The 17,850-nt window shown below is 36.5% G+C and overlaps 1 protein-coding gene across 7 annotated transcripts in view; it reads right to left on the reverse strand.

Annotated features, from left to right (window-relative positions):
• LOC149841092 (serine/threonine-protein kinase GRIK2-like) overlaps window positions 1–17,850 on the reverse strand; it is a 66,497-nt gene that overhangs the window by 19,665 nt on the left and 28,982 nt on the right. For 6 of the 7 annotated variants that reach the window (XM_090004652.1, XM_090004657.1, XM_090004655.1 and 3 more), the window contains 3 exons: window positions 10,379–10,466; window positions 9,909–10,033; window positions 7,857–7,952 (listed from right to left, as the gene is read on the reverse strand). In XM_090004652.1, coding sequence (XP_089860778.1) covers window positions 7,857–7,952; window positions 9,909–10,033; window positions 10,379–10,466 — 309 coding nt within the window. The remainder of the gene's footprint in view (window positions 1–7,856; window positions 7,953–9,908; window positions 10,034–10,378; window positions 10,467–17,850) is intronic. The other variant, XM_090004656.1, reaches the window with a different exon arrangement.

Consider the following 17,850-nt stretch of genomic DNA (forward strand, 5'->3'; position numbering starts at 1 on the left):
AGAATAGCCAACTCTTCCCAAAGTTCGGACAACTCATTATAATATTCACGAATAGTTTTGTTATTTTGAGTTAATGTCCGAACTTTTTCTTAAAAATTACACACATGGGCAATATCTTTAAGGGAATACATATTTTTGAGGTATTCCCATGCCTTATCGGCATGTTCAAATTTAGCGAGGCTAGAACATTTTTTAATGTCTACGCTATTAATAAGTCATGGCATTATCTTTGCATGCCCCATCCTCCACTCTTTCCATTTCTTTTCATAAGAGTCTAGAGCCTTAGTCTTCTCCTCTTCCGTTAGAGGGACTTCCTTATCACCCTCTTTTTTTGTGAGAGATAGTTTAGGTTCTGAATCGAAACCATCCACTATTCCCCGTAAGCCTTTTCCCCATATGTGGTGCTTCATAATTGAAGCCCACATCACATAATTAGTATCATTCAACTTCATGGGTACGATGGTGACCTTATCATGGTCATCCATCAATTAAAGGGTGTGAAGAGAGGAGAAAAAACGAAAAAATAGAGAAAAAGGGAGAAAGGGATACAATACAATGTTGTTGCTCAAGTCCTTTTCTCCAAATGGATCTTGTAGTCGATAGAAGAGTGATAAAACACTCTTTTGGCAAGTGATGAAACACTCCTTTGCAAGTGACGAAACACTTTTTATAATAACAAGGTGATAACACACCTTTACACAAAAGGCACGAAAATCGAGGCGAGAGCTTTTCAAGATCTAAGAGTTTCGTAGCTTTGATACCATGTAATGAAATGGTAGGATCCACGAAATCACTTGAATCTACTCAAAAGGAAGTATCTAAAAGATACTTTAGACAAGACCCATAAAAGGGTATAAATGAAAAAACATAAAAATAAATAACACTTTATTTATGAGAGCAAAATGCTTAAAAAGCATTTAGAGGAATGAATTACACAAGGGGATGCACCCCTATTTATACAAAAGTATTAAGGAGAGCTCATAAGGAGCTCTCCCTTTCTAGCTGTTGGAACTAGTCCAACGGCTAGAATTCTAGCCATTGGACTAGTTCCAACAGCTAGAAAGTTGGTCAAGTTCCAATCGGAACTTGACCAAACTAGATGTATCTAGTTCTAATAGAACTAGATACCAAAAACAAAAAAAAAGATTACAAAAAAATAAAAAAGTATAAATACATAAATATATAATAATAATATTATTATTATATATGTGCTGTTTACATTTTAACAGAATTCACACTAAAGTAAAAGCTTTTTTAACATCCTCTGGTTTGTAATGGGATTGTAGAGAGGAAGGAACCTTCTATGTGAGTAACCTATTGAGGTGATGAAAAAAAAAACTAAGTTGCGCTTATCAGTGCTACAAGGAGAGTTCTTGGTGAGGTTCAACTCTGCAGAAGATAAAACCTTTGTTCAGTCATGAGCCATGGCTTGAAGCACCAAAGTTAATATAACCAAAATTACCAAAAATATAAAAAGAGTTAGGAGTTCCAGCACTACAATGACGTAAGGTTGGTGCCCAATATTGACATCCCTATTGATAAAAAAAGATAAAACATGGACTTGCTAGATTTCCATATAAATGATTCAGCTGCTTTGCCATTCACAGCCCAACTGCCCTCAAATGGTGAATTCACAGCCTATCAAGCAGTGTTGTGAAAAGCGTTGAGGCGTAGCGAGGCGCTCGACCAAAAACCGAGGCGAGGCGTAAGCCTCAAAAAAAATTGAAAACTTAAAAAATATTATAAAAAATATCTAAAAATACAAATAAAGAAAGAAATGCTTTATTGATTAAATAACAATCAATAAGAAATAGAAAATCTCAAATAAGTACTAAAAAATATGAGATTAACATATAAAAGTAACTAAAAACTAATTACATAACTGGAAAATATATGAGAATAACCAAAAAAAAGTTAAAATATACTAATAAACTGATTACATAACTGGAAAATATATGAGATTAACCAACAAAAGTTAAAATATATGAGATTATTCTAAAAAATATGAGATTAACATATAAAAGTAACTAAAAAACTGATTACATAACTGGAAAATATATGAGATTAATCAACAAAAGTTAAAATATATTAAGAAACTGATGAGTTGTGGAACCTGATTCAGAGTTTTTGCCCTTACAGAAGGGGGGGGTCAGGGGGCTCTCCCCTGGTGGGGGGTTACAGGGGGGCAGCCCCCACCCCCCACCACAAAGAAATTTTTTTCTTGGGCTTATGTTTGAGACCCGGTTTCTTATGGATCAGACCCGATTTGTTTAGGTTTAGGGTTGTCGCCCATGCCTAACAAAAACTAATTACATAACTGAAATAACTGAAAATATATATGAGATTAACCAACAAAAGTTAAAATATACTAAAAAACTGATAATCATTTACAATAGAACAACATAGAAAGACAAACTCTTCTCTATTCATTATTTTGTTTGGCAATGACAAGAAAATGAGAAACTATCCTCAATGGTAAGATGAAGAGCACTCGTGCAGCTTTATACTGCAGACAATGACTCAGGTCAAAGTTATAGCAGCAGCTTCTCCATGGCTAATTAAGAAAAAAAAAGAGATTTAAAAGGACAAAAACTGGTTTGGTTTGGAGCTCTTGTGCAAATGCCCCAACAAGGTCCACTTCAGGCTCAAAACTTAATTCAAGAACTTTGCCTTTCAAGTTCAATCAATCAAGTTGATTCAGGCAAGCACCTTTCACCTAGGGGTGTCAATGGTTTGGGTTTGATGATAAATAAAAAGGTTAAAAAAGAATCCGGGTCAGACCCAAAGGGTCCAATTAATATATGATATGGTTTGTGAACTTTCATACCATACATGGGCCAGACCCGAGTTCCAACTGAGATCCTCAAATTTCAATGTAAAATGGATGAAAAATATAAATTTACCAAAACAAGGTGAGGCGCGTACGCCTCACCTTGAGGTGCGCCTCGCCCTGAGGCGTGCACCTCAAGGCGTATGAGGCGTGCGCCTCAGGGCTTTTGCGCCTTATGTCTGCACCTCAAGGCACAAAGCCCCTCGCCTTGAGGCGAGGCGCGCTTTTTGCGCCTTGAGGCACGCTTTCAATAACACTGAGTCCAACCAATCAACCCTTGGTCGTGCACCATATATTCTTCAAAAGTTGGATGGGGTGCCACAGTGACTTCTCTATGCTCATCACCTTCTTGTTTCTTCAATAGGAATGAAATGCAGAGGAGCCATTGACACGAACTTGTAATCTCAAATGTCTGACATATGGGACCAGCATCCCTTTCCATGCAAAATAGTTAGAATAATAGTCAGCTTGACTTTAGGGGAATCAAGTTGAGGGATTGAAGCAGCTGACAAAAGACGGAGGAATGTGAAGAACTAGATAACATTAATAGCAACAGAGGCAATTGAGGCAAAGCAGAAAATGTTGGAAAAGGATTGTATTTACATGATCACCTGTGCCATTATAGGGAGAGGAAGAGAAAGGGAAAATTAGCAGCCACTTGTCAACACCTGTTCTGGGTGTGGATCTGGATTTGGGTTTGAATTTGGATCAAAAACTATGTTTGAATCCAAATCCAGATCTAGATTATCATGTTAAAAGCTATAGAAGAAAAGAATGCATGGCATATCTGAAAAATTAACGAGAACATGGTCTGAGCGAGCGTAAAGGAGATTGACACACGTAGGCCCTATCCCAATCAGAAGTGAAACAGGTCAAATTCAAGAATCAGTTCTGAAAGTAATATCAAATCAACAAGGCAAATCTAACATGCTTATTCAAGAATAATGACCAAATCAGAGATAGTGTGCACTATTATCAATATACAATCCTGATTAAAGAGATTAAGTGTGTGCCATGATCAAATCGAATGATCAAAGTTGATAGTCAGATTAGATAAAGTCCACTTTAAGCAATCAAGAAGTCAAAGCAGATATTATAGTGAAATGAAAAGAATGGAAAAAAAAAAGGGAAATAAGAATGTCAAAGAAGAAGACAAGAGAAGGATAATAAGAGAGAATAGAAATAGAGAGGAAATTAAAGAAATGAGGAAGATAGAAAATTGAAGGAAGAGAAGGTTAAGGTCTCTAGGATCAAAGACAGGCATAACTATTGCCTCTAATACTAAAAAAGTTTTTATTGTAAGCAAGAGAAGAAGGGACGCTCGGATAAAGAACACTTACTAAGTGATTTTTCTCAACAAAAATCGTGGGAGTTTAAAAAATTGAAAAATATAAAAAATAATAAGAAAGATAAGAAAATAATAGGGTTTTGCAACAATTTTCTTGCAAAAATATAAGGAAATATGTTTGAAAAGTTTTAGAATACAAAAATGCAAAATCTGGGCCTAAAATATATTAAAAAAAAGATTTTTTTCAAAAATATCATGGGAATATCGTGATGTTACCACGATATTTTGATTTGTAGAATATTTTAAAATATCACAATATTTTTCTGATATTATTGGCTTAGCTTAAATTGCTGATAATATGGTGATATTTTCTACATATCGGCAATATTAGTGATTGCAATTAAATAATAATTATAGTAAATATTAATTATATTATCAACCAAGGTTGTAAATATCGTATCGTTACCTGTATCGATCGGGCCCAAATTAAGACAGTATCGTATCGTAAAATATCATAAATTTGTAACAAAAAAATCTAAAAAATTAAGAAAAATCTGAAAAAAAAATAGCAAAAATTCTAAAAAAATCATATCACATGAAACAATGATGAATTAAACAAAATACAACCAAAAAATCACATATGAAGCATTCATGTCTCTACGATCAGCATAAGACATCATCAAACATCAACTATCTCACAAGAATAATGCAAAATATTAAATATCTTGCAATTAAGAACATGTCATAAGACCAGAGTTGTCAGTCGAGAAAGCGGGAACAGGAAGCGGAAGGGGGAAGCGAGGCACTTCCACAATTTTAGGAAGCGAAAATCGTGGGACGACTTAGAAGCGAATCAGGAATCGTCTCGAAACCGAGAAGAGAAGAGAACCGAAAACGACCGAGGAAGCGAGGGAAAAAAGAGGGGGAAGCGAAAAAAGAGGAAAAAGAAAGAAAAATAAAAATGAAACACAAAAAAATGAAAAAATAAGGGAAAGCGAGCTTCCCCTAAATTGAAAAGCGCGCTTTCCATTTTTATTTTTATTTTTGGCGCTTCCCAACACATTTCGGAAGTGTCACATTTTGCGCTTCCGGGAAGCACACTTCCCCATGTCCTATGGCGCTTATGGTAACCCAGCATAAGACTCAATACTTTCATATTATATAAAAAATTATTATGGTAATAGTTGCACTCAATTTTCAATTGGTTTTCACTCATTACTTGAGTGCCGCATTGTCATGTCAGATCATCTGATGTCATTGTTGGAGTGTACAACCTAATTTCTACCTTGATATAAATCTTTAATTTTCATGGATCCAACTTCCTAAATTGACTTCCTTGAGTGAAAAAATGATGAAAATTCATTTTTACTTCAGCAAACCGTAAAAACCCTCTCCCTTGCGCACGGATCGGCCCTCAAATCGCTCTCATGAGTCCTAGGGTGCGTGGATACCTCTATAATGGCTTCTACACAAATGAAGGAGTCGGCCCTCAAGAGGTCTTTAAAACCCAAAACCGAAAAATTACAACTTGGTCATTTTTTAAGAGTGTTGACCCTGTATCGTACGATACAAGCACATATCGTACGATACATATGATATAGCTATGATACGCACTCGTATCGCGATACGAGTGGGTGTCGTATCAATATTCTAAATAGTAATGATACGTAAAACATTGTCAACAATCACATTAGTTACAATCCTAATTCAAATAAACCATATCACCAGTAATAATCCTGTTCCAGATCCCGAAAACAAGAAGAATCCTAGAATCTGGACCGGATTTGAATATGAATCTGAATCTAAGTTTAGATCTTGAATCTGCTTTTGAATCTAGATCTGAACCCTCAAGTCATAATAGGGCATCTGCCTAACACAATAGTTCCATGTCACAACATGAGGCTCCTAGGACAAGAACAAAGTGTAGCTCCTTATGGATATTTTCTCCCAGAAAACAATGCTTGAGCAATCATCAGCTTCATATGGAGATGTCTCACCATTGTGCCCATGCTTAAAAAACTTCAGTTCTAATTAATGGGGCAATAGTTTCACTTATCCATGAAAACATTTGCAACATACATGCAACCAATATTGGCCATTGGACTTATTGTTTGCACTTTAGAAAATGCAGTTAGAGAACAAAAAATAAACAATCAAGGTAACATTTACTGCAGAAGAAATGCCTTTCAGCCAAGGTTTTAAAACCCATGACTCGGGACTCGACTCGTTCTTTATTGACTTGCGACTCGGCAGGTCAACTCGGTGACTCGGACCGGGTTTTGTTAACTTTTGATTTTAAAAGAAAAACAATATATAATTTGTCTCAAACCATGTTTTTCAGTAAACATATAGTCTAAAGAGTTGACAGAATAAAAAATTGCAAGTTCAGAGAGTAGAAAAAGTGCAAACTTCTTCATAACAAGGTCACATGGAAAGATCAAGTTACATGAAGAAGCTGATGAACCATAATACAACTACAGCAAAAGATAAATAGAAATAAAAAGGACATTAATGAATACCTTAAATTCAAAGGTGATTAGCTTATTGAGCCAAAGCATGATGCTCATATTTGACTCAGGTTTAGCTAGATGAATATTGATTGTCCCCAGCTAGAACCTCTAGGTTGGAAGAAATGGTTAGAAGAGGCAGGACAAAGGAGGGACTGAGCAATTTTCATTTGCATGTCTTTGGTATTCAATGAAGGCCCCATGTAACTGAGTCTAGAAACATACTTAAACTCAAGTTTCTAAATCGAATGGTTTAGGAATTTCAGCTAAACTTCTCCAGAAGACACCCTAGCTTTTGTTAGCTTTCCTTTCTAGTGATCTCACCTCAATGAGAACAGCAACACATCATCTTGCATAAAAAGCCAGATTGAATTACTTGCAACAAGGTAAAACAACAATAAGAGAATGAATCACTAGAAGAAATTCCAATTATGACCAAGGGAAATGCTGTCACATGGATACATGTACAAGCATACTGTACAAGATCAGCACAGCTGGTATGATATGGGTGTTTCTGTCAAAAAATAAGGATGCCAGGGTACAGATTGTTATGCACAGGTGTGGGTGCAGGTATATTTAAGATTGAAAAAAAAAGAAATTCACAAAAATATAAAGATACAAAATTTCAAACTTTGTACAAGAATATATTTGTATATACAATGAAGGATATGATATGAGTGCATAAAGTGAGAGGTGTATTTAAGATTGCAAATAGAGAAATTCACAAGAATATGAAGATAAGCAAATACAGACTTTGTACAAAAATGTATTTTTATATACAATGAAGGATATGATATGTGTTCATAAAACAACACTCAAAGGCGCCCAACACCAGAACATGAAGTACAAGCACCGATATGTGTATGCTTCACTTTTTTGTTAGATCTTTGAATCATTTTTTTTGCCAATATGTTTAATCAACACATAAAGATTGATAGATTATTGTATCTTTGAACTGGTTTGTCTTGTAATTTATTATTTATTATTAAACTGTTATTTTAAAATACCCCAAAAATCAAATTTCAAACATCCCAGAACTCGGCCGAGTCAGGCCGAATCAAGGCCGAGACAAGGCAAGCCGAGTTTACCCTGCCGGGTTGACTCGCTGGAGGGCCGAACCGAGCCGAGTCACCGAGTTGACTCGGCGAGTTTTAAAACCTTGCTTTCAGCTGTTGAATAGGTTAAAGTTCATGCGCTTTAAGGCCCATCAAATATACAGTGTTAATGTTACCTCAACAACATGACTAACACCAAAATCAGCAATCTTCACCCTGCCACTGCTTGTGACCAACAGATTTTCAGGTTTTATGTCCCCATGTACAATGTTCTGCAAATCATAAAAGTTCTTTAGCTAGCACCAACGTGGCATGGCATATAAACCAAAGGAGATAAACCACAAGAGATTCATTTCCACAAGGATCCTAAATTTAAAGTTTACCATAGGTATTTCAGTTTGTGAAAATATCTTGCTTTTATCAAGTCACTATAATGAAATTATGAAAGCCATTTTTCTCCTTGTTATATTGCAATGAAATTATTTTGCAATGATATTCAAATCAGAGATATAGCCAGAGAATTAGTACATGGATTATCAGTCACAATTATACTTTGAAAATTTATTTGCATTTATTTTTAAAAAATGTGGCTCTTGAATTTCTGATGCAATTGACCATTTCCCATAATTTAAAGATTAGCAATCTTTAAACATTTAACTTAAATCATTTCACTGACTCCTTTTTCTACATAAGTACAGCAGAAATAATTTTCAGCTTTTTGTCAGGTTGAATCTGGAAAAGATTCATCAACACTTGCAGCTATGACCCTCTCCTACACTTCTCTCTTCCAGTTCTCTCCCATTTCCCTTTTACTCTTCTTTATTTCTTTTTCTTCATCTCCCTACCCCACTTATATATATATATATATATATATATATAGGCTAGGTCTCTGGTGCGGATGTGCATACAGTATCAATGAGTTGAAACAAGTGTGTGTGTGTGTGTATATGTATGTAGGCTAGGTCTCTGGTGCGGATGTGCATACAGTATCAATGAGTTGAAACAAGCAATATCTTATTGTTCGTGTTTTTAAAAGTGTATCAAACCTTACAGATATGATCTACATGGTCTATTTGGTGGGGAACAACTTTTAAATCACCGAAATCTAGTGTGCGTACTGGATTTTTTGGTCATTAAAAAATTAACGGTTAGAAATGCACCAAATTTTCACAAGTTAAAAAAGATGTTTTTATGTCAAAATAACACAATCCAAGGGTCGATCTATAACAAATTGACTATGCTCAACACATCTGCAGGGTTAGATTGTGTCAGAACAACTTGCACATGAGTTTCAACTTTCAACTCATTGATCACCATATACATATACATATATAATCGTGGGAGTAGGTGCTATAAAAAATTAGGTGTGGTGTGACCAAATGGTGATTTCCTGAAAATTATAATTTTTTATTTCCAAAGCAAAAAAGAAAGGGAAACATCAAATGTATGCTAAAAATATCACAAAGCCGAGGTTGAGAATTTTATTTGCAAATTCATCGCAAGAGCATGAAATCTCAAACACTTACCATGACATTTTCAGCATTAGATTTTGCAAAATGTGTAATGAATCAAAAGACATGCTGCATCACTAAACAGAGGCCAGCTTAGTGAAATCATATATACTGCAATTGCTCCTAACACTTAGCAACCATATTTCTGTTTGATCCACATAAACAGGTGTGATTGTCAATATCTTTTAATGCAAATGAACAAATGAGAATAATTCCTTCAGTGTCTCCTTCGCACTCCTTGGGTGACTTGTCACACATTGTCTTTAATGAAAGTTTTTCCTTCCTCTCAAAAGAAAAATATATGAGAATAAATTTTTATCATCAATTAGAGAGTAACCACATAAAGGCCAGAAGTATCTTCATCATGTACACTTGATACTGCTAATATTAAACGACAAATTTTTTTGTGACATTAGAAATAGTATGACTAACAGTATCTAATCAAGCTTTATATACACATCATTGCAGACAATTGCAACCAACACAGCAGCTCATTAGTTCATGACCATGAAAGTAATAATTTATGTGTCTGACACAATCACATGCGAGATATATCTAAAAAGTTTTCTAGGTTCTATGACACAAAGCCTTAGGCTGTTGACAGGATTCAGCTTTCAGAAGAAAACAGTTATCCAGAACAAAAAGCAGCAGCAATTATCACAATTTTATCCTAGTACTTTAATGAAATAAAACCCCAAAGTAAATAAGATAACTCACATGAGCATGGAGATACATCAGCCCTGCAACAATATCTCTAAAGTATTCCCTGGCAGTATCCTCGCCAATTCCACCAGGTGGACCAGATCCCTCACAAATACAATCTCCTTCTACGTACTCGAGAACTACATTGGAAACAAAAAAACACCTTTCTTGGATACAAATATATCATGAGGAGAAAAGGATTCTTTTTTCCATATAGGAACAGGAAAACCACTCCAGAGGGGTGTAAACCCGGGTGCACCCCTTGACCCCAGGGAGCCACCAGCTTCGGCTTACGCAAGGGGAATAACGCCTGCAGGAATTGAACCCTGACTGCCCGTCTAGCAGTCGAGGCTCATTTCAACTACGCTACCCCCTCGGGTCTTGAGAAAAGGATTCTTAAATACAGCAAAAAAAAGAACAGGAGTTAAAAACCAAGGAAATTATGGGAGAAAACCCTCTAAAAGAGATATCATGCTAATTGGTACCCATATAGAAGTGATCTTGGTCTGGGTCATCAATCACCTCAATAAGATTAATTATATTGGGATGTTCCACCATTTTCATGATTGAAACCTGAAAAAAGGATAAACAAACTGATGAGTACATGCCACCAACTTCATTTAACAATTGCACAAAGAATGGATGAAGAGGTCATCATTCCTTTTTATCCTTCAGACTTATCATTTAAGTTTAGTATACTTCCTAAGCGTTAAGAAAACAATTTATGCCTTCATCCATTCAATTAAAGCAAAGAGTCAAATTAGGTGCTCTAAGTAACTGTTCCATCAAGGTTATTGATACCAGGCAACAGAAAGATTTAGTATTGGAAATATCATGAATATAACTCCGACTCATCCAACCCACCACTCCCTGAAATTTTTGTATTTTCTAAAGAACTTTTTTAATTCTTTCAATAACAAAAGACGAAGGAAATAATTTTGTGACCAAGCTCCAAAAGCAGCATGGGCTGCCTGTTGTTCATAGTTACTCGGATAGAGAAAAATCTTGCTACATTATTTTCTCATGCGGAATAACCACAAAATCTTGAAGAGGACATTGGCTGTTGAGAGTCACATTATTCAATCGCACAGTTGCACAAGGTTTTAGGATTATTTTTACTTTAAAAAATGTAGGGTAATAGGACACAAGGCATGGAACTCTTGGATCATGGGTCAACCAAGACACATCAATCATCCATACATGTACCTCTCTCTCTCTCTCTCTCTCTCTCTCTCTCTCTCTCTCTCTCTCTCTCTCTCTCTCTCTCTCTCTCTCTCTCTCTCTCTCTCTCTCTCTCAGGAAGGAACACATTGGTCAAGGATATTCACTTAGGGGTCGTTTGTTTCATTCCCACCAATAAGAAAAAAACTTCACTGGAAAGGCATCCCATGATGGGAAGGCCATCCCATGTGTGAAAAAATGCATACATAAATCCATTCACAGGGGGGCATGAATTTAAGTAGTAAATGTGTGGTCAACATGAAAAGAAACTCATGATGATTGTGGGCCCCACAGGAAAATGGAGTTGGCATGTTTGTTTAACCTGCGTACGAAAACGGAGGGTTTCATACATAAACCCCCATTTTCATGTGTAAATTAGGTGAAATAAACGACCCCTTAGTCTCCTAGGAAAGGTTTCTCTTCCTCATTATTTTGGAGGGACTAAGGCATCAGCAGATTGGAAGCATTCTTGGTGGTTGTAAACTCATGAAGACAGATAGTGGTTGCTGTTGCTAAAGGTAAATATGGGTTGGCTCATTTTCCATGTCAAGAAACCTACATGGAACGATGATCCAAATATTTGGAAAGGATGGTGTAAAATACTTCAAGATTTAAAAGTACAGATTAAGTAAATACCAGGATGGAAATTGGAGGTCATTCATTCCATGCTTTATCAAGAGATTACAGGTGAATGGTTTGAATTGGTTAGGTTGGTTCCTCGTAGGTCTGGCTAGGAAAGGAACTATCTCAACTCAACTCAGTTGAAGCTCCTTCAAACTCATAACCTGATTGGCAAGTCAAGTCATAAGCAGCTTGCTTAACATATTGAGCCAAGCATGAACAAAGTGTGATTGGGGCCATTGAACTCAGAAAAATTGCATCATATTGTACAATACGAGAGGGAATGTCATTGTGTCAGTTCATGAACTAATGATCAACCACAAAAATCATAGAAACAAGATTATCAGGTGTATTACTGTATATATGGGTTGGGCCGATATTGTATTGTATCGTACAATATAGCTCATATCTTATGAGTCAATGCACTCCTCCCTCCAAAAAAGTGGTTGCATGCCATTTTCTGACTGCCAGAGAGTATGTCAGTAGAGGGGTGCATTAAGCTAAAAGAGGTCGTTTTGACCCCCCATTTTCAACACTTAAAACTCGAAAAATACCTCATCTCTACATTTTATCAAATAACCCTAAAAAATTAAGGTTTTATCCGAAATTAAGACCTAGAAGGTGTTTCTTTGAGAGATCTACCCAAAACCAACCCTAAGAAGGTGTTTTTGATAAGTATATCCCCAAACCAAGCCCTAGAAAAGCGTTTTGTGAGAGATCAACCATGGTGCAAGCACTAAAGAGGTGTTTTGCAAAAGAATCTGATAGAACCTGCCTCGGGAACCATGCCCTGTCAAGGAGAAAACAAGAGAAAGCCAAAAACTAAAAGGAGAAGAACTGAAAACTGAATGGGTCGTGATTTTCTTAGGTCACGCCCTTCTCCTTTATATAATAAAATATGTGTTGAGACAAAAATACCCTTAATGATAATGGGTATATTACAAATACATATACAGATTTATACATGAACAGAAATGCCCCTGTCAATGTGCTCATATTTCTAACATGCCCCCTCAAACTGTACTTGGGGTAGAAAGCACCATGGACAGTTTGCCCTTGAGATGCCAATACTGAGCAACTGAAAGTGGCTTCGTAAAGAGAACCGCTATTTGATCTTCGCCTTTAATAAATAGAGGTTGAATCTCTTGACTCTCAATCTTCTCTCGAAAAAATGTTGATCCAATTCAACATGATTCATCTTACAGTGTTGAACGGGATTGGAGGAAATTGCAACTGCACTTCGATTGTCACAAAAAAGCAAAGACATACTAATGGGCTTATGTAATGTTGTGAAGAGATGTCTAATCCACAAGACTTCCGAGGTTATGGACGTCGTGGATCTATATTCAGCTTCGGTACTTGATCTTACTATTGTGCGTTGTTTTCTACTTACCCAAGAAATCAAATGGTCACCAAGGAAAACTCCATAACCCGTAACTGACCTTCTAATAGAAGGATCTCCTGCCCAATCTGAATCAAAATAAGCCAGCACAGTTAATGGTATATCATTGGATTTGACACCACATTGATAAACTAATCCATTCATAATAGTGCCTCTGATATAGCGCAAAATCCTCTAGGCTGCCTCCATATGACTTTGTATAAGTGCATGCATAAATTGGGATATTTGATTTACTGCAAAAATTAAATATGGGCGTGTAAACGTTAATTATTGCAAGGCACCCACTAGGTTTCTGAACACACGTGGCTCTTCAAGTTCTTGATCATTAGGTATGTCATCCACCAATTTGGTATTGGTGGAGATTGGCGTTGAACCCGGTTTAAAATCCTTCATTCCAAATCTAGTGAGTAGATCAAGTGCATACTTTTGTTGTACAGGAGTCATAGAATTTTCAGTATAGTCTATCTCCACACCCAGGAAGTATCTCAAGTGAACCAAGTCTTTCATATGAAACTTCATGCCAAGAACACTCTTCAACACCTCAATACGTGACACATCACTGCCCGTAATGATAATGTCATCAACATATACTAAAACAATAGTAATATGCAGTTGATCATAATGCAAAAATAGAGAGTAATCACACTAACTATTGGACAACCGCAAGGCACAAAGATTCTAACTGAATGTTTCAAACCAGGCCCTTAATGCTTGTTTTAGACCATATGGTGCTTTCTTCAATTTAAGGACTGTAGTGGATGGATCCGCTTCTAAATATCCAGGTGGATACTCTATGTAAACTTTCTCATTGCGGACATCATGAAGGAAGGCATTCTTTACATCTAACTGGCTAATCTTCCATCTATTCATGGCCGCAAGGGATAAAACAACACGGATGGTACCCATTGTCACGACTGGAGTGAAATTTTTATCAAAATCTAAACCATATTCCTGGGTGTATCCTTTTGCAACAAGTCGTGTTTTGTACCTCTCTATGCTTCTATTTGCCTTATATTTGATCTTATATACCCAGCAGCATTGAACAATATTTTTATTCTTTGTAAGTGGGACAACTTTCCAAGTATCACATTCATGGAGAGCATAAATCCCTTCGTTCATGGCCTCAATCCAACAGGTACTTTGGGCAGCTTCATGGTAATTTTTGGGCTCAGCTTCAGTTAGTATATTTGTGGCAAAAAGCTGAAATTCTGTTGAAAAATGAATCATAACTCACCCATTTTTCTGGAGGATGCCTGGAATGCATAGACCTTCTGAGTTGATCATGAGTAGTTGATGTTACTATACCACTTGTTGCTACATGATTTGGGGATGATTCTGACTCTAGAATTGCAGAGGGCTGCTGCACTTCCTGATTAGACATGGGCTGCTTATCACTCATTCTTCCTCTCCTGACATAAACATGTGGAAAGAACTGAAAATTGTCAGGATATTTGCTAGACTGATCTTGCTGAATGGATGGCAATGATTTGGCTGTTTCAAGGTAGCTGGCCAATAGAACTTGTGGCTGCTTATTTGATTTGTTTGAGGAACCACCTCTGATAATGAATCATTCTCATGAAAGACATCTCTGGATATGACCAGCTTTTGAGTGGATGGATTGAAGCACGTGTATCCTAAATATTCATCATCATAACCCATAAATTGGCATTCCTACGCTCTTGGAGACAACTTATTACACAAAGAGTTATCAATATGCACAAAACATTTACTACCAAACACACGCATTAAGGAATAATCAAGTTGTTTGCCAAATAGTAGATAGTATGGTGACCATCCTTCAAGATTAGAGAGAGGCATACGGTTAATGCAATACACGGTTGTATGAAAAGGCTTCTCCCCACAAGTCTTTTTTTACTTTTGACTATGTCAACATAGTTAAAGCAGTCTCTACTATGTGTATGTGCTTCCTTTCAGTTGTCCCAATATGTTGAGATGTTTTTGGACAAGATACCTCACGCAAAATACCATTTTCATGCAACAATTTGGTAAAAGCTACCGACATATATCCACTGTGTGAACACCCCAAATTTTTCAAAGTTTTGTAAAAATGACCCTTTTGCCCCTGATTCTATTTTCTGAGAAGATCAAAGTGATTTCAAAGCTAAATTTCAGTCATTCTTCAGATTTTCTGAATTGAATTCCATGTTGGTATATTCAAAATTAAATCCCGGATCCGAATCCAGTACTTTAAATCCATATTTCCCCAAAATCCGGATCCAAACCCATTTCTGAAGAAATTTTCTCAAAATAGCTTTTAAATTCTCAAGAAAATTCCCTTTTGTAAATATTTTTTGCAAAAACACAAAAAAAAATAGTTTTAATCTTTGTTCTCTCACAAACTTTAGAATTTTATCCTAAAAATACAAAAAAAAATGAAAGATAACTCAAAAACCAAAAAAATTGGGAAAATTATGAGAAAACCAAATGAGTGTAAAAATCGATTTTTCTTTTTTTTGCTAAAGACCTCGGAAGCCCCTTTTTCGTAAAAATTTGAAAACCGAAGGGGGTCTTTTGCAAAAACCTTTTAGGGTTTTTCCTTCGTAAGGAAAAAGAGGAAAAGATAGCCGCCCCCCCTCCATTTCTCTCTTCACTCTCTCTCTCTCTCCCGATTCTCTCCTTCGCAAACCCTCATTCTCGGCTTCCATTCACAAACCTCCCGAACCCTCCATCGCCACGGCCATTGGCCTCAACCCATCATCTCCAACCGATTTCAATCCCGAAGCTTCTCCTTCCTCCTTAAAAGAGGCACAAAGGCGAATGTTTCGGGCATCGCTTTTCACCCCTCCATGTTCACGCATCAGCACCTCTTCTGAACCCCAATCTTCTTCCCTCATTACCCCTCTTTCTTCTTCTTCTTCTTCTTCTTCCCCTTTCCTCAGCAATCCTTCTTTCCCCTCTTTGATCGCTTCTTCACCTCCCCATTTCTTCTTCTCGATTTTCTTCCTCCCTCCTTCTCTTCGATTTCCTCTTTCAAGCCCTAAAAATCCTGCAAATAAGAGATGCCGACAGCAGCACCAGTTTCCCCTTTTCCCTTCTTTGGATCCTCTCCTTCGAGCAATCAAAGGATCTTCGGCTCCCAGCAAAAGAAGCAAGAGGTAAATGCCTCATCTCCCTCTTTCCCTTTTCCATTTCAAGTTTCCTTATGATTCCTTTCTTTTGTTCTTATTTTGTTTTACCTCTTTTCTTTTGTTTTTCTTTTTGTTTTTCCCCATTCTTCTTGCGTTTTTCTCCACGAAAGCATCAGTGGTAAAAACTGGTTTACTTGTGGTAAATCAATCCATCACGCTGCTACATTAACGGAATTCTTATGATTCTGACATTTTTTTTTATTTTATTTTATTTTTATCTTTTTCATTATTCACCGATCTCCTGTTTCCCGATAATCACCCATTGTATGTGATTTCTTACTAATATCATTGAATTCCTGCGTTTAGTCTTTTGTTTTTTTTTTTTCTCCTTTAGCTTTATGTTGTGCATTACATTACCTGTATTTGATAAGCAATGGTTTCTTTTTCTAAAATCTGTTGGATGGAAACGATTGGGTACTTTTCCTATTCGATTTTATTATAATATCATCACCCATTTAATTTCTTTTCTTTTCTTCTTTTTTCCTTCATATATACTTTTAGTTTATGTTCATGCATTTACATCTTTTTGATCTGAGAAACGGGCATTAATGAATCGGGAATGAGAAAGTATACTTTCGGTTCGGTACATGTGAACTTCTGAAGAAGGGTTTGATTGCAGAGGAATGGGTATTCAAGAATCAGCAATAAGAAAGTTTGCTTTCAGTTGTTTGCATGTGAAGTTCTGAAGAAGGGTTTGACAGATTCGATGCCTAGCGTGTATTGAGATTTTTTTAATGTGTTATGTCTCTTCAAGGAGAGTCCAGGAGGGAGTACTCGTCCACTATGAGCATCCTAATGTAACTTTAGATTTTCTATGGATGGTTATGCATGTGCCTAATTGTTGTCTAGGCTCCTGTAAGTGAAGTTTGTACTAAAAGCATCTTTCTGGTCCGATATCATTGTTGATCTAGCTGTTGCTTTGTATATGATCCTCATGTGCAATGTCTATAGATGCTTGCATTACATTTTCTAAATATTATGCCTGATCTGCACCAGTTAAATCGGATTCAGACTCCTGCCATTGGCTACTCATTTCTAATAATATCATCTTCAGTGGAAATGGTTTTTCTTTTTATGTAGAGATTATAGGCATAAGGAAATATCTTATTATCATCAGAAGCAATCTACTGCTTGAGTTATAGAGACTGAGCGTCAATAGCTCTTTCACGATTTTCGGTGGCCATTTGCTTGAGGTTCTCATCAAAATATTCATTGTTATGATGAGGAATCTGCTCAGTTGATACTTGTACCTGCTGAAATTGTATCGGAACGAGAGGGCCTCTTTGGTGCACTTCTTAGTTCTAACCAGTACCAACACCCTGGCATAAAAGCAAGAAATGACTTAGCATTTTGGTGTTCCCAGAATTCTCTCATAAATCCAGACTCCTAATTCCGGAGGGTGAAACCTCAAAGTAAATCCTGTATTTCAGGTGGGTATGTTCAAAGAATCAAGGTGACTCAGCAGGTAATCCCAGACTCAGTAAGTTAAACTCATGCCACATCATCTCCATTTGCCTACCACACATTTTTTTTTCTGTTGACATTCCCATCAGCATTTTTTTTT

Source organism: Nuphar pumila, chromosome 4 (genome assembly GCF_984573655.1).
Source record: "Nuphar pumila chromosome 4, dmNupPumi1.hap1.1, whole genome shotgun sequence".
Classification (NCBI taxonomy): domain Eukaryota; kingdom Viridiplantae; phylum Streptophyta; class Magnoliopsida; order Nymphaeales; family Nymphaeaceae; genus Nuphar; species Nuphar pumila.